Source organism: Salvelinus namaycush, chromosome 32 (genome assembly GCF_016432855.1).
Source record: "Salvelinus namaycush isolate Seneca chromosome 32, SaNama_1.0, whole genome shotgun sequence".
Taxonomy (NCBI): Eukaryota; Metazoa; Chordata; class Actinopteri; order Salmoniformes; family Salmonidae; genus Salvelinus; species Salvelinus namaycush.
This window is the reverse complement of record NC_052338.1, coordinates 22,153,973-22,174,746: the sequence shown is the minus strand read 5'-3', so window position 1 is coordinate 22,174,746 and position 20,774 is coordinate 22,153,973. Positions and strand designations below refer to the sequence as shown.

The window sequence follows — 20,774 nt, the reverse complement described above, 5'->3', positions numbered from 1 at the left end:
AGGGGTGACACCATATTATCACAGGGGCAGGAGGAGAAAGTTTAGCTACAGGCTATGCACACAGGACCAAGATGACCCTTCAACTTGTAGCCATCTCTATAAATGCCTGGTTAGAATCTGCCATTTTACATTGCAGTACATAGACACTATGGGCTACTTTCTAATCTATTAAATTCCATTTTCTATTCTCTCTTGCAGTGCACAATGCTGTTCCCAAAATAACCAGTGTTAAAGTGGTATTTGTGCCGATGTCGATGTATAATGTGGGCTTGAAAGGGCTTGACCCTCTAATCATGAGACATTCATTTGAGCACCACAGGTGGTTAACCTCTGGACTTCACTAAGCGTCTATAGAGACATAAGCTTAAGAAGAGTGCATTATTCTTTGTGATAATGTCTTAAGGTTTTCATAATCCTTGAGCTAGTGAAAGGCTTAATTTCAATAGATGTTATCGTGGTGACATGGAGGAACCATAGCATAGGACACTAAGCACCCAGCCAAAGACACAAAGGATATTTCATGTAATAAAAAAGGGGAAATCCTATTATCTGGGTAAGTGAATTAATGTCAATTTTATAAAAATAAAATATCACAATAGCCGTACAGCTTTTTTCTCTCAGTGAGGAAAGCCTCGTAATGTGCCTTAGATACAGCAGCTTACAAAATGTCATGAAGCTATACGCTGTGGCAGTATATCATTCAAATGATACACCTTTGTACATATGAAGAGTTAGTCTCCCTACCATGACTATCATGAAAGATGGGATCTAATGCAGGGAGGGGGATGAAACGCTAGCTTCTCAAAGGGTAAACATCTCCACAGAAGCTACTGTAGCAACGTGTCGGCAACCACAGAACGTCAAAGGGTTTCAGTGGAGATTTTTATACCTATTATGAAGAAAATCTTACAAGTGGCTATAAGGTAAAATTGGGGAGCTACTGGTGAGATAGGGATGTGGATTACGCCAAGGTGTGGAAATATTTATCTTCAAACCCCCTAGAGTCGATGTCTGCGCTCCCGCGGAAATCTAATTAACATAATACAAAAATCCCCATAAAAATCTGTCAGTTTAAAATACAAATTTGGCCTACAAACTATCATGACCCCTCTATGAAAAAAATGGACTCAAACACATACATGTTGGACATTTTGCTCCTCTAGGATGCCCACGGGCCTTACAAGATTTGCCTGAAGGTCCCCCGATACTAGTTGAAAAAATGCAAGGAAGTATACATGGAGACTGTTCAGTGCCAAAAATAAGGTGTTAAATAAACTACATGACCGTCAAACATCTCATTCCAAAATCATTAATATGGAGTTGGTCCCCCCTTTGCTGCTACAACAGGATTCACTCTTCTGGGAAGGCTTTCCACTAGATGTTAGAACATTGTTACGGGGAATTGCTTCCATTCAGCCACAAGACCATTAGTGAGGTTGGCCACTGATGTTGGGTGATTAGGCCTGGCTCGCAGTCGGCGTTCCAATTTACCCAAAAGATGTTCCCTGGGGTTGAGGTCTGGACCTCTGTGCAGGCCAGTCAAGTTCTTCCACACACTGTATGGACCTCGCTTTAACAGTTGGCACTATGCATTGGGGCAGGTAGCATTCCCCTGGCATCCGCCAAACCCAGAATCATCAAACGGACTGCCGGATGGTGAAGAATAATTCATCACACCAGAGAATGCGTATCCCCTTCTCCAGAGTATACAATGGCAGCGAGCTTTACACCACTCCAGCCGAGGCTTGGCATTGTGGATGGTGATCTTAGACTTGTGCGGCTGCTCGGCCATAGAAACCCAGTTCATGATGCTCCTGACTAACAATTATTGTGCTGACGTTGCTTCCAGAGGCCGTTTGGAACTCGGTAGTGAGTGTTGCAACTGAGGACAGACGATGTTCACACGTTATGCACTTCAGCACTCGGCGGTCCCATTCTGTGAGCTGGTGTGGCCTACCACTTCGCGGCTCAGCTGTTGTTGCTCCTAGACATTTCCACCTCACAATAACAGCAGACACAGGGTAGCTCTAGCTGGGCAGAAAATGTACGAACTGACTTGTTGGAAAGGTGGCATCCTATGACAGTGCCATGTTGAAAGTCACTGAGTTCTTCAGGAAGGCCATTCTACTGCTAATGTTTGTCTAGGGTGATTGCATGGCTGTGTGCTTTTTTTTTTTTCACACCTTTCAGCAACGGGTGTGGCTGAAATAGCAGAATCCACTCATTTGAAAGGGTATCCACATACTTTTGTATATACAGTGTACATGTAAAAAAATATATATATATGTGGTGGAAAAAGCACCCAATTGTCGTACTTGAGTAAAAGTAAAGGTACCTTCATAGAAAATGACTCAAGTAAAAGTGAAAGTCACCCAGTAAAATACTACCTGAGTAAAAGTCTGAAAGTATTTGGTTTTAAATATACTTTAGTATCAAATGTAAAAGTATAAATAATAAAACATTCCTTACAGTGCCTTCGGAAAGTATTCAGACCCCTTGACTTTTTCCACATTTTGTTACATACAAAAATGTATTAAATAAAGAACATATTTTTTTACACATTATCCTATAGGAATCTTCTGAATAAGGTTCTTTGTCATAGGCCATATTACTGCAAGCCAAAATTCCCCCTTGAATCATTATTTTCAGGTTACACTTTAGAATAATTAGAATTACAGCTAAACTTGACTAGGGGTCAGTATGCTAATGTGTAGCTCTATCATTGCATGTCCTAGAAGTAACCACTACTGTGTGACATCACATAATACCCTATTCTGTCCATCAGCTCTGCTCTTTCTATTGCTACCCTGGCTCCACCAAAGCCCCTTCTAGTGTAATCAGGTAGAGACAGGGTAAGGGCACATGGACAAGTGCAACAACGGTGAATGATCACAATGACACAATGGCTCAAGCGCTAGCTCCAACTGTTGACTGGGAGCCAAAATGCTCCGTCCTGATTTCCACCAGGTTGCTTTGTATGCAGCTAGACTGTAGCTGTTTCAGAGCCAACAGCTCCCTCCCTCACTGCTCCTTATCTCCCTGCTTTACTCAAATACATTATGTTCGGTTACGCACAAGCAGCAAGCAACCCCCTGAAACAAAGTCAAGCCTTTACAAAGTAGCTTAAATAGGCATTTCTGTAATTGCTGGATGTTTAAAGGCCCGCTGTCAGAGGGGAAACTGGCACGGGCACAAACAGCTGAGGCAAAACGATCAAGCGGCTAAATATCTGAATGAACGGTGGCTAATAGCACTATGGTAGAGTGTTGCTATTTAAAGTCTCAGACTGGAGAAGACTAGGAGATACCAACCAAGGTGACTGTTTAGGGGTGTATCTTAGGTAATTTTCCAGATATGATAATACGACTTCAATCAAATGTATTTTATAAAGCCCTTTTTACATCAGCAGTTGTCACAAAGTGCTTTACAGATACCTAGACAAAACCCCCAAAGAGCAAGCAATGCAGATGCAGAAGCACAGTGGCTAGGACATAATTATGAACACGGAGGGAATAAAAGCTAGTCTATTGATCAGAAAGACCCCTTGTCCGCTTCCTCCTTGAGGATCATCACCCTTCCTCTGCTACAGTGTACATTAACATCAGTTCTATGACTGGATCGATAAGCTGAACTTTTAACTCCAACGTGGAGCATTCAAAGTCAGACTTTAGAGATATATAGAGAAAGAGACAGGCTGATAACGACTAGAAACAGCCTGACCACAGAGTCTTATAGCCAGGGCTCTGCGTCCCTGCCACGCAAGGGTGTGCTGTGGTATACAGTGTTCCACTCTGTGAATCTGAAGCAATACACACATCCACCACAGGATGTCAGTAGCTGAAGCCAAAGAGAGAGAGAGAGAGAAAGAGAGGGAGAGAGATCCTCCCGTTCTCCTCCATGCAGTCAGTGCTTACTGTATTGCATCACTGTATGGAATCACTGTCATAGCCAATGCTGACTCACAATAGCCGACACGCATGAGTAGGGTTGCACATTTTGGGGAATATTCAGAGGTGGAAACTTTCTGTGGGAATTAATGGCAATATATGGGAATTGTCAGGAATATATGGGAATTAACGGAAATATATGCAAATTAATATTAATACCATTTAAATGTAGATGTTTTTTGCATTGGATATATTTAGCATATCATATGGAGACAGAAACATAAACCTTTTACCTTACCAAAAGTAGACAGAATTGCAAATTATTAAATCCTTCCAATAGAAATAAAAAAAACAATTTAGTTGAACTTTAATTAAATGAGTTGACTCTTCACATGGGATGATTTCACTGAACAACAAAAGAAAGGGAATATCTCCCAAAAACGCTTTCAACATCTGTAAAATGATAGTCTAGAAACTAAAGCTTTGGTTGTCTTCCTCTCAAGCTTCCATGTCTTCTCGCTGGACCTCCTCAATGTCCACCTCTTGAACATCAGACTCACAGTCACTTTCCAACCTTTTTGAGGATGGCTCGTTGTCAGGCTCAAAAAGCCAAAAATTTGCCCGGATAGCCTCCGATTTCTCAACCCTTGTATTGGTCAGCCTGTTGCGTGCTTTGGTGTGTGTTCCCAAACAAGGACCAGTTGCGCTCTGTGTCGGCTGATGTTGGTGGGATTTGGAGGATGATGGAGGCAACAGGGGAAAGAGCCTCAGATGCACAAAGTCCCTTCCATCAGGTGGCTGATGAGATATGTTGGCATGACTGCCATATTGTATCTCCATCCCAAAGCCCTTGCTTGGAAGTGTACTTCGCCAGACTGCCAAGAACCTTGCCCTCATCTAGGTCAAGGTGGCAAGATACGGTAGTGATGACACCATAGGCCTTGTTGATCTCTGTACCAGACAGGATGCTCTTGCCAGCATACTTGGGGTCCAACATGTATGCTGAGGCATGTATGGGCTTCAGGCAGAAATCTTCACGCTTTTTGATGTATTTCAGAACTGCAGTTTCCTCTGCTTGGAGCAACAGTGAAGTGGGCAGGGCAGTACGGATGTCTTCTCTTACATCTGCAAGCAGAGTCGGAACATCAGACAGGATGGCATTGTCTCTCTCAATCCGTGCAATGGCTACTGCTATAGGTTTCAGGAGTTCAGGCTGCTTACCACTCTCCCAAAATAAATCATCCAGGAGGATCCTCTTGATGGGGCTGTCCATATCGGCAGACTGTGATATGGCCATTTCTTGGAGAGACTCCTTCCCCTCCAGGAGACTGTCAAACATGATGCCGGGTGTTGCTGGGCAGCTTCAATGTGGTGCTCTTATTCTTCTCACTTTGCTTGGTGAGGTAGATTGCTGCTATAACTTGATGACCCTTCACATACCTAACCATTTCCTTGGCTCTCTTGTAGAGTGTATCCATTGTTTTCAGTGCCATGATGTCCTTGAGGAGCAGATTCAATGCATAAGCAGCACAGCCAATGGGTGTGACGTGAGGGTAGGACTCCTCCACTTTAGACCACCAGCTTTCATGTTCGCAGCATTGTCTGTCACCAGTGCAAATACCTTCTGTGGTCCAAGGTCATTGATGACTGCCTTCAGCTCATCTTCAATGTAGAGACCGGTGTGTCTGTTGTCCCTTGTGTCTGTGCTCTTGTAGAATACTGGTTGAGGGGTGGAGATTGATGTAGTTAATTATTCCTTGCCCAGGAACATTCGACCACCCATCAGAGATGATTGCAATACAGTCTGCTTTCTCTATGATTTGCCTGACCTTCACTTGAACTCTGTTGAACTCTGCATCCAGTAAATGAGTAGATAAAGCATGTCTGGTTGGAGGGGTGTATGCTGGGCGAAGAACATTCAGATATCTCTTCCAAAACACATTGCCTGTGAGCATCAGAGTTGAACCAGTTGCATACACAGCTCGAGCAAGACATTCATCAGTATTTCTCTGACTACGTTCCTCCATTGAGTCAAAAACACTTCTGTTGTTGCTATCGATAAGGTGTCTGATTCATAATTTTCACCTCGAATAGAAGTAAAGGGACTTTTGTCAGAGGTTGCTTGTTGTTGAGGGAACTTTATGCACTTGGCCAGATGATTCTGCATCTTCTTTGCATTCTTCACATATGATTTGGCACAGTATTTGTAAATGTACACAGCTTTTCCTTCTGCATTAGCTGCAGTGAAATGTCTCCACACATCAGATAGTGCCTGTGGTTTTTCCTGTAAAGATTAGAAAAAAATGAGTAAAAATAATAATAATAATACAAATCCATGTACAGGTAAATAGTTAAGCAGTTAGATTAAACAACTCCTTTGTAAGATACATGTTTTAAAATTAAACATGTATGGAAACAGGTGAATTTGATTAAACTTACTAGCAGAAATTGTTAACTAGTTAGAAATTATTTGAACACACTTTGCTGTAAGCTACTATTTACTAGTTAACAAAAAATCATGTATGACATATTAAATATATTCACCCCACTCAGAATTGCAATCAAAACTTACCAGAAAGCATGTAGTCCTTGGCTCAGACAGTGCAGTAGTGTGGTTCAATAGCATCTCATTAGTGTGCAAGATCTTGAAAATCAGCTGTACATGTGATGGAAGAATGCACTGTGCATGCAGAGGGTTGCAATTCCATTGAATTGGGGATAGTTTAACCAAAATATGCCACAAGACCTAGAATTGCCTTGTGTATCCCACATAAAAGGTTCACTGTTATAAGCTAACATTTTTGATGAATTTAAGCAAAATTCCCCATATTCCCAGACTTAACTTCCCATAGAAATTTCCTGACCCTTAGCAACCATCCGCCTAATGTAAAAATAAAAAAAACAGTTCCTCACAGACAGGCTTTAATAACAGAGGTCTAGAGAAGGAGAGGATGAGCAGATAAGGCATGGTCCTGTGCACAGCCTTGCAAGTCTTATGGCCTGGAAGCTGCAGCTGTAGTTATTTTGGAGACCTGGGTGTGATGCAGGATGGTTCTGTTGAAGCTAAACTGCCATCTGTCTGTTGCATTGTCCCTCTCTCTCTCTCTCTCTCTCTCTCTCTCTCTCTCTCTCTCTCTCTCTCTCTCTCTTTTTAGCGTACATGAAAACACAAGGTGTCCCATGTTACACATTCAGACCCAGAGATCTGTCACAGAGAATATTTCTAAATCCACAAAGGCAGTAAAAGCCAAGCACTCTGGGTATATGCATGGAAATATTATACACATTCCATCTGGATATATGAGATATGTCTGAATGCATAGAATACATGTAGAAATAAAAAAAATAGTATATCTAATCTTCCACCTCTTCTACGTCTCTGTTAGTGAGCATTTCTCTCTTGCCAAGATAATCCATCCACCTGACAGGTGTGGCATATCAAGAAGCTGATTAAATAGCATGATCATTACACAGGTGCACCTTGTGCTGGGGACAATAAAAGAGCACTCTAAAATGTGCAGTTTTGTCACACAACACATTGCCACAGACGTCTTAATTTTTGAGGGGGCATGCAATTGGCATGTCCACCAGAGCTGTTGCCAGATAATATAATGTTCATTTCTCTAACATAAGCTGCCTCCAACATCGTTTTAGAGAATTTGGCAGTACGTCCAACCAGCCTCACAACTGTCATGACGTTGGGTTGGGGGTAGGTTTATGACAGTCATAAATACCTCTTTCCCCCTTTTTCTCTCTCCCTACTATAACTGATGTGACATAAGGAAACCCATGGGTTAACATAGAGATTCTGGGTAACATCAGAAGTTGGGGGAAATGAACTATATTCTGGTAATTCGACCAACTGAACATATGCGGTGGTACTTAAGGTATATTATGTCAGTTCGGTTGCCCTCTGACACATTCTCATCAAGGATTGAATGACATAAACTCTACTGTGGAAAGTCTAAATGTCAGAGATATCGGATTCACATGGAATTGTTGTTTAATTCAAATGTTTGAATATGACATTATTTGTGAAGAGGTGAAATGTAATTTTAGCTTCCAAATGAGAGATCTGTGCTTTCATAAGTTTTCCTCTGCTCACAGTGGTCCGCCCCTGTGAAGAGGCATGGGTTAATAGACTTTTCAGACACACCCCTCTCCCTCCACTATAAAAGCCATTTTCCCAGAATATAACTTTCTGTTCCGGGTACTCTAGGATGACGATCCAGTGTCAGAATGGTTCAGATAATCACTATAGATGAAGCCAACATCAGCATGGACTTTGATTGTGAATGGTATGAACTTTGAACTCGTATTCACTACAGAAGTGATATCTCCTAGCCTTGGAGTTAGCAACAGCTAAACGCAGGTTCGAAAGGACAGTCCAAGTATCCCGTCTAATACACACAACGTTCCCGTGACTACCAGAGACATTCTTCAAAGGACAGAGGACTCGGGTGATGACACGGGCCATCTACCACCAACCTACTGAAGCGCAGCTCAGAGTAAATATTGATTGCATTTTCCTCTTCAAATGGGCGGTAATTTAGAATGCATAAGATACTGTATTTACGATAGCACAGCTCGCCTATGTCAAGTCTCCCGCTCTTTCACTAGGACTCCCCCCCTTTCCTTTGTGTAACAAGCTGTCATATCGATTCTGCCCGCTAGGGACGTTTTTCTGTATGACGTAATTTGTGATCAAGTTATGATTTAATTGTGTATGTGTATTTCTGTGTGATTAGTTAGGTATTTAGTAAATAAATAATTAAACCCAATTTTGTATTGCTGATTCAACTTGTTAGCCAGGATTCTTGCAGATAATCAAGGACTTACAACTTTCAGATGAGACTGAATAAAATGACGATTAATGTGACTGCTATTTAGTAAAATATTACTAAATCTTTAAGAGTTTATTCGAAAGATAATAGCTCTATAAATATTATTTCGTGGTGTCCCTCTCTAGTTAATTCATATTTACATGATTAGTTCAATCAGGTAATATTCATTACGGAGAAATTATTTTATAGAATAGCATGTCATAGCAATTAATCTGGCATAGTCAAAGACACGACACAACCGTAGACCACATGTAACCACACCAGCCCAGGACCTCCACATCCGGCTTCTTCTCCTGTGGGACCATCTGAGACCAGCCACCCGGACACCTGATGAAACTGTGGGTTTGCACAACCGATGAATTTCTGCACAAACAGTCAGAAACCGTCTCAGGGAAGCTCATCTGCGTCCTCGTCGTCCTTACCAGGGTCTTGACCTGACTGCAGTTCGGCGTCGTAACCGACTTCAGTGGGCAAATGCTCACCTTCGATGGCCACTGGCATGCTGGAGAAGTGTACTCTTCACAAATGAATCCCCGTTTCAACTGCATGGGGCAGATGACAGACAGCGTGTATGGCGTTGTGTGGGCGAGCGGTTTGCTGATGTCAACGTTGTGAACAGAGAGCCCCATTGTAGCGGTGGGTTTATGGCATGGGCAGGCATAAGCTACGGATAATGAGCACAATTGCATTTTATCAATGGCAATTTGAATGCACAAAGATATCATGTTTCAGCATGATAGTGCATGGTGCAAGAAGCTGTACACAATTCCTGGAAGCTGAAAATGTCTCAGTTCTTCCATGGCCTGCATACCTGTGCGACAGGTAGCCTGGTGTGTAGGAGCAGTGGGCCAGTAACCGAAAGGTTGCTGGATCTAATCCCCGAGCTGACAAGGTAAACATCTGTTGTTCTAAGCAAGGCAGTTAACGCACTGTTCCCCAAGTGCCGGAGACATGGATGTCAATTAAGGCAGCCCCCCCCACCTCTCTGATTAAGAGGGGATGGGTTGAATGCGGAAGACACATTTCAGTTGTACAATTGACTAGGTATCCCCGGTTCTTTTTACTCACCAGAGTAAAAAGTTGTTATCCATTGTTATCCATTGAGCATGTTTGGGATGCTCTGATTTGACGTGTACGACAGCGTGTTCCAGTTGCCACCAATATCCAGCAACTTCAACAGGCTACAATCAACAGCCTGTATGAGGCAAATGGTGGTCAAACCAGATACTGACTGGTTTTCTGATCCACGCCCCTACTTTTTTTTTTAGAAGGTATCTGTGACCAACAGATGCATATCTGTATTTCCAGTCATGTGAAATCTGTACATTAGGGCCTAATGAATTTATTTCAATTGGCTGATTTCCTTATATGAACTGTAACTCAGTATCATCTTTGAAATTGTTGCATGTTGCTTTTATATTTTTATTCAGTGTAGTTGAACAATCAACCATTTTACCCATTCCACTGCTCTACCGGAACTATTTGGGGAAGTCAATTACTGAGCTAAATGTAAAAAAAATGTTGATTTTACAGGTTAAATAAATGAAATAACTTTTTGGGGTTTGAACCGTTCCCCCCAAAAATCTGGTCCAAACACTGGAACGGAACAAAGTAAATAGGAGTTCTGTTCTGCTAAATACACATTTAAATGACACTATTCACTGACAGCTCAATGACTAAGCACAGAAGCATGTCAACATCCCTTTAAAAGGGTGTCTGGTAATTTCTCGCTTAGTACTATGTGTATTTATCTGTAATTACTCCATACATTCCACAGGGACCGCAGCAAAACCGATTGACGTCTGCTTCCATAGGAATTCTCTCAGACACAAAAGACTGGAGGATATTTATGTCCTCTAGAAAACTGGAAGTCACACCACTGCACTTTAAATAGACAATGGGCAGTCTGGGTATTCTAGGTACTTCGTGACCACATTTAGTAGTGGTTTCTAGTTATTCTATATGCACAAGACTGACTCACATAAGCAGTTGCTGTATGTAAAATTAAGCTCCACCTACAGTATAGGAAGCAGCAGTCATTGATAATGCTGAGAAAGAGACAGAGACAGAGACAGAGACAGAGACAGAGAGAGAGACAGAGAGAGAGACAGAGAGAGAGACAGAGACAGAGACAGAGACAGACAGACAGACAGACAGACAGACAGACAGACAGACAGACAGACAGACAGACAGACAGACAGACAGACAGACAGACAGACAGACAGACAGACAGACAGACAGAGAGAGGAGAAGGGTGCTATGAGCGTGTGTGTGTGTGTGTGTTTATCGGCATGTGTACACGTGTGTGTTTGTGTGTGTGTGAGTGCGTCGGTGGACGATGTGATTCGCCGGCGCTGTTGTTTGCTGCAGGGCCTTTCATAAAGTCCATGTGAGTTGATTTATTCTGCAGCGTTCATTTGGAAGCTGATGATCAACCACATAAATAAGAAAAAATTATGCAAAAGCAGGTCACAGAGCATTGATCAAGAGCCCTGATCTGGAGCATACTGTTTGTGTGTGTGTGTGTGTGTGTGTGTGGCATGCATCTGTGCGTGTGCACGCGTGTGTTTGTGTGTGTGTGTCCCTCCTTGACAAGGCCAGAGGAAAAGAACCCGAGACCCTCTTAATGCACTCACATACCCTCCCAACACACCCTCACACACACACACACACACTAGAAGCACTTAGACCGCCATGAACCCTTTGTGTTCACGGAGGAGAGAGCAGAGGTAACATAACATTCCTTAGTGAAGTCAGAGATTCATTCAATTTACGCCAAAATACAATACATACACTGAGTGTCCAAAACATCAAGAACACCTTCCTAATATTGAGTTGCACTGCCGGCCCCCCTTTTTTGCCCTCAGAACAGCCTCAATTCATCGGGGCATGGACTCTACAAGGTGTCGAAAGCATTTCACAGGGATGCTGGCCCATGTTGACTCCAATGCTTCCCAAAGTTGTGTAAACTTGGCTGGATGTTCTCTGGGTGGTGGACCATTCTTGATACACACAGGAAATGTTAAATGTGAAAAACCCAGCAGCGTTGCAGTTCTTGACACAAACCGGTGTGCCTGGCACCTACTGCCATACCTCGTTCAAAGGGACTTAAATCTTTTGTCTTGCCCCTTCACCCTCTGAATGGCACACATACACAATCCTTGTCTCAATTGTCTCAAGGCTTAAAAATTCTTCTTTAACCTGACTCCCCCCTTCACTTGGATTTAACAAGTGACATCAATATGGGATCATAGTTTCCCCTGGATTGACCTGGTCAGTCTATGTCATGGAAAGAGCAGGTGTCCTTAATGTTTTGTACAATCAGTGTATATTGTCTGTTTCCAAACTGTTATTAATATTTAAGGTGTGTACACTCCATCAATCCATGTCAGATCTGAAGACGACCGGTGGCGATGGCCATCAAATAATAACAATATGGGTAATACTTATTTATTTACCTAACAAAAGCAATCATGTATAGTCACTTCAGCAGAGGGAGGGAGGGCAGTGCTGGTTACACTGTCTCTGATTGCAGAGCCAGGATTTAAAGTAGGGGGGCTATCAACATGCTATTTGTCTCTTACAGAGAGGAACAAAGCCGAGTCAGAACGTGACCCACATACAGAGGCTCAGCCTGCCTGACTGCAAAGCCAGGATATTGTGTGTGTTTCTGACTGCATTATTTACTAATTGAACGGTTTAATGAAGCTCTGTTAAGTCTCCTCCCCCCATCTGAGGTGTATAGTCACATTCCCTAGGAGGCAGATGGAGAGAGATCTACCACAGTAGAGAAATTACTTCTACATCTCTTTCTTTTTCCCCTTTGTTTTGATTTGCTGGTTTTTGATTCAATTAAAAGTGGTGCAGAGGTGGCATGTTCCACATGGCAGGTAGCGCCAGCACAGGTGTGTGTGTGTGTGTGTGTGTGTGTGTGTGTGTGTGTGTGTGTGTGTGTGTGTGTGTGTGTGTGTGTGTGTGTGTGTGTGTGTGTGTGTGTGTGTGTGTGTGTGTGTGTGTGTGTCTTGGGGTGCTACCTTGGTGCCAGAGGATGGCAGACATCTGGAGGTAGACAGGCTTGGCGCTGAGGTGCAAGATGGTACCCTGAAAAGGATCCCCCCCTGCCCCCATGCCAACCTGGGCAAAACAGCAGTAGGGCACAACACCACCTAGACTATCCCAGAGGCAGTGAGCATCTGGTGACACAGCCCAATTTACTGTACATACACATACACCTTTACGTCTTTCTTTGGTGACGTGCCCCAATGAAGGTGCTTATTGAATTGATGAATGTGCTGTTTAAAATGGAAGAGGTTCTATTAGCATAGGCTACGTCCCAAATGGCTACAGTACCTATTCACTACAATGACGGTGCTTATTGAATTGATGAATGTGCTGTTTAAAATGGAAAAGGTTCTATTAGCATAGGGTACGTCCCAAATGGCTACAGTACCTATTCACTACATAGTGCAATACTTTTGACTGGAGCCCTATGGGCCCAGGTCAAAAGTTTCACTATGAAAAGTGACCTACTAATATGGGGCCATTTGCCAAAGATAAACAAGACCATTACCTCTGATAACAGTTTGACCTGCTTAAATCAAGGACTGCTCCGTTAAGGGAAACGAAGCTACAGCAAAAGTATAATCGGTATAATTCACACAAAGTCATGATGAAACCTGGGTTTAAGCGGCTTCGTCCGTCACCAAAGTCCCCTTAATGAATGAAAATAATGTTCAAAGCTAATGCACGGACATTCCAATCAAACAGTGAATGTTTTGAAAGGGAAAGTATCTGCTGTGTATTAGGACATGTTAATGGGACCCGGAGTAATTACAATAACCAGATAATTGGACAGAGCTGTTTAATTTCTCTGCCTTAATCACCTGGAGCGATTTCTCAGTGGCGGCTTTAATTCGGTCAAACTGCCAGAGCTATCTTGAGTCCATGTAGGCCACAAATTACAATGGACTGATTGCGATCTCTTTCCCAGTGATCAAACGTATTCGGAAATGAGTGAACGAGTTCTGCCTCCTCCGACTGAAGACGCTACTGGCCTTCCACTTTAGATTAGAATGGACTAATCAGTCTATCCACCATATCTTTCTTGAAGTCCGCTCTGCTCTGACGATAGTATTGCGTAAATGAACTCTGTAAGTTGCAAACTCGTCTATCTTTTCAAATGTCAACCCTAAAACCGAAAATCATACATTTAACCAATGAAAGAAAAGCACAGCACCTTTTTGAAATCAGCGGCATAAGACAAGGATTCAAGGGGATGTAAAGAAAAAAATTATATTTAAAAATATAAATGGTACTCACCTCGTCCTGAAGTTGGCCGGATGAGGATGTCCATCATAAAGCGATATAAAGTCATACTCTTCCTCCACAGCGAAGGACTGAAAGACAATTTGAATTCGGTTTCCCTCCTCTGCTACAATAACCCATGTACAGTTTGCCCCATTGGGGTATCCATATGGAAAACCTGGACTTTCAATGGTGCCATTCCGCCCTTTTAATGTCCCACCACACGTATATATGAAACCTGGAGAGGAGAGAAGAAAATAACAGATTAGCTTCATTTGGAAGTGTCTTTATAAGCAATTCACAATGCAGATAACAAGCAACACACATATGGACTCAAGGCAGTATACACTGAATGTACAAAACATAAGGACACTTGCTCTTTCCATGACATAGACTGACCAGGTGAATCCAGGTGAAAGCTATGATCCCTTATTGATGTCACTTGTTAAATCCATTTCAATCAGTGTAGATGAAGGGGAGGAGACAGGTTAAAGAAGGATTTTTAAGTCTTGAGACAATTGAGACATGGATTGTGTATGTGTACCACTAATAGAGGGTTGAATATTGAAGTGCCTTTCAACAGGGTATGGTAGTAGGTTCCAGGCGCACTGGTTTGTGTCAACAACTGCAACACTGCTCGGTTTTTCACACTCAACAGTTTTTCGTGTGTGTCTAGAATGGTACACCACCCAAAGGACATCCAGACAACATTGGAGTCAACATGGGCCAGCAGCTCAATATTAGGAAGGTGTTCCTAATGTTTGGTATACTCAGCATAGTTATCATTATGCTAAAAGAGATTGGACAAAAAGCTGACTGAATACAACACTTTACCACATAAACTACTAGACACAGATACAGTACATAGAATACTACAGACTTTGAAGAAATGAGGTACATTATATGGCAGGGGCCTGATCAGGGGTAGTAGTATTGGGTCTAGCAGCTTGCTCTTGCTGCATACATTCTCACAGACACACAGCCACCATGTACGGCATGGGGAGAGCCAGCAGGCCGCCACAATCACTCCCAGCATGCCGTCCCTAAACTATTAGTCACAGCTAGATGCACGTCCAACACCGTGCTGTGTGCTGTGCTTTACTTTGGAGGAAGACCTTGTCTATTATTTACACATGGAGAACTTACACAAACACCACTGTGGTATCGCTGCATTGCCTAAACACTTTCTTACGGTTCTCTAGGCCTGGTTCCTCAAGGGTAGGGAAGTAAAGGACCCATGTGATTTGCTATTCCAGTTCTTTATGACACTGGCTAGTGTTACGCTAGTGCCGTGTCAGTGTGGCCTGGGTCAGAATAACCCTGGGTCAGACCATTATGGAGGCATTCTAACTGAGATTACTGCTACCCGCCCAGCCTGCCTTAATGGCAGATGCACTTTGGCCAGCCCTGTGGCAGTCGTGGCATAATGGCTTCAGAATCGCTGGCCTCCAGATGGCCTACACAGACTCCATGCCACGATGTCCTGGCTGGGCCCTGGTTTTGTGTCGGCTCCATTGTCAACAAGAGCCTCCCATTCACACCGCCTTTCAATGGCGTTCAATGGAAAACATTCCATGAGAGGCTGGCATTGAGACATATAATTAGAGTAATTCTCAATCAAAACGATGCTATTTGTTTAATGGTATTATATGATATACTATATTGTACACACAGATATCCCTATTGGCTGGGTCATGCTATTCAATTCATAAGGATCGCTGCTGAAGATTATGCTCCCCCGAAATAAGAAGGGACAGAATCAATTTGAACCCTGTCCAAGTCATTTTCAGAGGAACATAAATTTGCTGGCAATACAATATGTGTGTGATATGAAAGTGTTCCAGGGAGTCTCGAGGATGGCTCTGCTAGAGGTTGCATGTAAAGTAGCTGCACACCGCAATAGCAGCAGCAGTAGTGGTAGCCTTGCAGTGCATCGGTTTCTCTTGGCATTGAAGAAGTAATACACTCAAGTGGTAATTTATTATCCACACTGTGAGAGGAATAGATCAGGGTGCCATCTGGAGAACTAGCTAGCTGCCATTTCACTGGCAACACTGGGGCCTGATAACTGCCCTGCCTTTCCTGCCTGTCTCCTCTTGCTAATTCTGCACCACTACCAATGAGATCACACACACACAAAGCACATCCGATCTCCATGTTACATCTGTGTTAATGGTTGTGAACATAGCTTACATGATGAGTGCATCCACTGGTTCCATGTGGCTAACACCGTGTAGTGTAGAGAGTATTTTCCAAGCTGTTGGCTATGATGCTAGCACCTCTTTGGGGAGCGCTTGTGTGCATGGGATCGTATACAGAGAGCTGCAGGACTTCCTGGTATGTTATCTGTTCTCTCCACATTGTTGAATATGCAAGCCCCAGTAGTCCCATCCTTTGTAGGTTAATAGGCTCTGTCATACCATATGTAAGACAAGACTTGTGCTGACTACATTGGGGCGGCTGTTGCTGCGGAGTAGGAACCACATGCATGCATATGATACAACAGTGTTTCCCAACTCCGGTCCTCCAGTACCCCCAACAGCACACATTTATGTTGTAGCCCTGGACAAAAACACCTGATTCAACTTGTCAAGAGATTGATGATTAGTTGACAAGTAGAATCAGGTGAGTTTGTCTGGGGCCACAACAAAAATATGTACTGCGACCTCCCGGGTGGCGCAGTGGTTTAAGGCACTGCATCGCAGTGCTAGCTGTGCCACCAGAGATTCTGGGTTTGAGCCCAGGCTCCTCCGACACATTGTTGTGGCTGGCTTCCGGGTTGGATGTGCATTGTGTCAAGAAGCAGTGCGGCTTGGTTGGGTTGTGTTTCGGAGGACGCATGGCTCTTGACCTTTGCCTCTCCTGAGTCTGTACGGAAGTTGCAGCGATGAGACAAGACTGTAACTACTACCAATTGGATACCATGAAATTGGGGAGAGAAAAAGGGGGTAAAATAAAAAAAATATGTACTGCTGAGGGTACTGGAGGACAGGAGTTGGGAAACACTGTGCTAACACACCACGCAGACATTCTCAGACTGAACACTTTACTCTTAGTACGATACATGGCTAACTGTCTGCTGCCTGCCCTTCCTGGTTTCTCCTGGTCTTGTCTGTGATTTGCTGTGAAGGGCCAATATGCCTCACAGCTCTAATTGCACCACACACTGCCATGAGAGATTAGGGATGGGGCTGTGACAGATGAGAATATGAAGTCACAATCTACGTCCCAAATGGTACCCTATTCCCTTATTGGTGCACTATTTTTGATCAGGGCACATAGGGCTCGGGTCAAAATAAGTGCACTAAATAGGGAATAGGGTGCCATATGGCACAAAACCAGACAGGCACAGACGTCCTGTAGCAACTGGTGAGTGGTAATAGGTCTGGACGCAATCAACACCCGAACGGACAGAGCAGTGTGTGGGGGGTAAAGTCATATGGTCATTGAGGATTGCATGGGACTCAAACATTGGGGAAGCTAGTATTTGTTGACATGTTTTGTCATTGTTAGCTAGCTTGAGAAGGTGAAAAGCTGCTGATGCTGGGAGGACGTCGCTATGGCAAACTGAATTACATATCACAACAGTTCAAGATGGCCACTTCATTTGCACAGCCCTGCTTAACATTAGCAAGAGTATTTAGTTGTACAGTAGTACAGGCATGTCATTCATTGAAAAAAATATACTACGTATAGTCATGCTTTCTCATTTAATTGAGTCAATCCTGAATAGTATTATGAAATAGCCCTGCAAGAGCAGACGCTGAGAGAGAGAGGAAGTAGGATGGCCAGTTCAGTTATTGCAGTTGATTGCGTTCAGGCCCAATTGGTTAAACTAAAGCCTTCTAAGCTCATCCCTGTCTCCACTCCTTCATATTCCACGTTAACAAGTAGATAAATGCCATGCTTCTTTTCTACGCTGCCCACACCGACTCCCAGAGAAACAGCCAGCCAGTGAGCCAGCCAGCATCCATCCCCCATCTGTTTGCAGATAATAAAACACACAGCCCAGGCCCAAGCCATAATGAAAAATCCACCCAATTAAGATGTACTATTTATCCTCTCCACCACTCCCCTGAAGGGAGTAATTCATGTAAGATTGAAGAGAAGAGGGCTTTTTAAGTCACCACCGACTGTGTGAACGCTACAGAGATAACTAAGCCCTATGTGTGCCCGAGGTATAAATTATGAATCACCATGGTCATGAACGGCCATCATTTTTTGGGGAGGAGGTAGATTTTGAGATGTATTCTGGATATAAGGCGATGCCGCGGTTTAGTCGAAGCATCCCGATCTTCCCACAGTCTCCTTCCCATCCCATTACCAATGTATAGTTTCCAATTAACGAGTGTAATGCGGGTTCCACCTACAGTACGTCTGCCGGGAGCCTGTTAAACCACCACAGACTCAGCGGAGTGAGCGGAGACTGAGGCCGTGTCCCAAATGGCAACGTGTTCCGTTTACAGTGCACTACGTTCGACCAAGGCCAGTTGGGCTCTGTCTGGTCGCTCTGGTCAAAAGCAATTCAATCTCTATGGAATAGGGTTTTATTTGGGACACAGCCTGAATGGAGGCATGGAAAATAATGGAAGCAGCTTAAAGTGAAGAGCACTGCCTTGGGCATCGGTCGGTGGTGTATAGTCCACCAGAATGACTGAACACAAACAGTTCCATGGTGCGGAGGAGCTGCCTGACCAAAATACAGGAAGAGGAGGGAGAGGCACGACGAGGTTGTTCCATTGTACACGCTTATCCAAGGACCCATCCTACAGAGCATGCATAATAAATAACACTTTCAAAGCTAAATCTAAAGCTTCACAGGATTACACAAATCCACAACACATCTGTGACCTGACATGATTCTAGAACACAATAGACACATGTTACAGTCCTAACATCAAATCTGGTGTTCCATAGGCCTAATTACCAAAGTCCAAGATTGTCAATATTTACAGTGTCATTAATTAGCCCCAACAAGGAGTGGCTTTAATGCTAGTAATTAGTGACAGTGATGCTGTACTGTATGTACAGTATGTATTATCCAAGCCTCAACACCCTCCACATGTGCCTTTTGTTAGTGTTGGCCATCTCCTTCCCTTCTCAATCTCCATGGCTAACACTGAAGGTTACTATTGTAGCTCTAAGGCACTGCTTCTATTGGAGATGAACTGTCTCTCTCTCTCTCTCTCTCTCTCTCTCTCTCTCTCTCTTTCTCTCTCTCCCCCATCGCTATCTCCAGCATCTCTCTTTCTCTCTCCCCTATCTCTCTCTCTATTAGAGCTTCTCCCCGATGAGCCCTGGCTAGGACCTGGCTAGGACCTGTTTGTTCATCATAACTAGGGTACGGGTAGGGCTCGGGTATCACTAAATTGATCATTAACATTTTGAAACTGAGTTATTTGCGCGTGCTCTGCTGCGCAGTACAGTCATATCTGACTAAGTTCCTAACATGGTGTCAGAAGAGCTTCAACCTCGTCAAATATAAGACAGGAGACAATATTCCTTTATTTTTGTCGGAGTTTAAAGTGACAAAAAGTAGCTAACAGCTCACTGCTCTCTCATGTCTCGTCATTGAGCAGAGCAGCCCAAGCGGAGCCGTTGCTATGGTTACTCATTGACTCAGAGCCCCCATGAGCAGAATGCATGCAGAGCGAGCTGCCTGCTAGCAGAGAGCAAGTGACAGACAGAGAAGAGCATCAAATGGATTTACTAATGTATTAAGTTATTTCTGATTTCAGGTTTCGTGCAGGGCTGGCTGCTTTAAGTTTGGCAGAAACAATCGGGCCTGGGTAGGGTAGGGCCTGAATATTGCGGTCATGGGTAGGGCTCGAGCTTAAAATGTGTCTCCAACGGGTCTCTACTTTCTATTTCTCCCTCTCGATCACTCTCCCCCATCTCTCTCTCTCTCTCTCTCTCTCTCTCTCTCTCTCTCTCTCTCTCTCTCTCTCTCTCAGTACTAGCTATAAACTGGGAGATTCTATTGAATCTATATTTCACTGCATCACTTGAACAATGTGCAGTGTCTCTAGCTCCCTTGCCCTTCAGACCTGCACTGCCTAAATGGGTATAGCTGTGGAGCTTGGTGTGAACAGTGGGATTCCTATTCAGAGTGAGAGAGAGAGAGAAAGAGAGAGAGAGAGAGAGAGAGAGAGAGAGAGAGAGAGAGAGAGAGAGAGAGAGAGAGAGAGAGAGAGAGAGAGAGAGAGAGAGAGAGAGAGAGAGAGAGAGAGAGAGAGAGAGAGAGAGAGAGAGAGAGAGAGAGAGAGAGAGAGAGAGAGAGAGAGAGATTTCCTATAATTTGTCATCACTGTTGAGGACAAGAGCGCTTTATATCCCATCAGTCAACTGACAGGCGCTCCGAGTGACTGAGTGACCGTTTTAATTACGCCACAAGAGAGACAAGACAACACGGGGCGACCCACGTCCCTAATTAACCCCTAGGTAGCGACACAGGGGAAAGGCAGAGGGAACCTTCCTCTGAACCCTTGACCTTGTCTCATCAGTGGATTATCAATCAATGTGAATAAGTATGCTTTCTTAGACAAAAAATGTATAGATTAGTTCACATGCTCAATACTGCTGTTTCATGCTACTAAGTCACCGATGAGATGATTGATGAATCTATTTATGTGCTATGTACAAGAGGCGGTGGGGGTGATGGGAAATACTGATGGGTATATGATTAACTCTTATCTAAACTGTTGAACCACAAACAGTATGGCAGCTCCCCGGGGGGACA

General features: G+C 43.6%; 1 protein-coding gene across 1 annotated transcript in view; it reads right to left on the bottom strand.

The window, feature by feature from the left end:
* The window catches only part of LOC120027058 (CUB and sushi domain-containing protein 3-like), a 704,521-nt gene that overhangs the window by 596,716 nt on the left and 87,031 nt on the right, over positions 1-20,774 (bottom strand). The window contains exon 2 of the mRNA XM_038971903.1: positions 14,051-14,273. Coding sequence (XP_038827831.1) covers positions 14,051-14,273 — 223 coding nt within the window. The remainder of the gene's footprint in view (positions 1-14,050; positions 14,274-20,774) is intronic.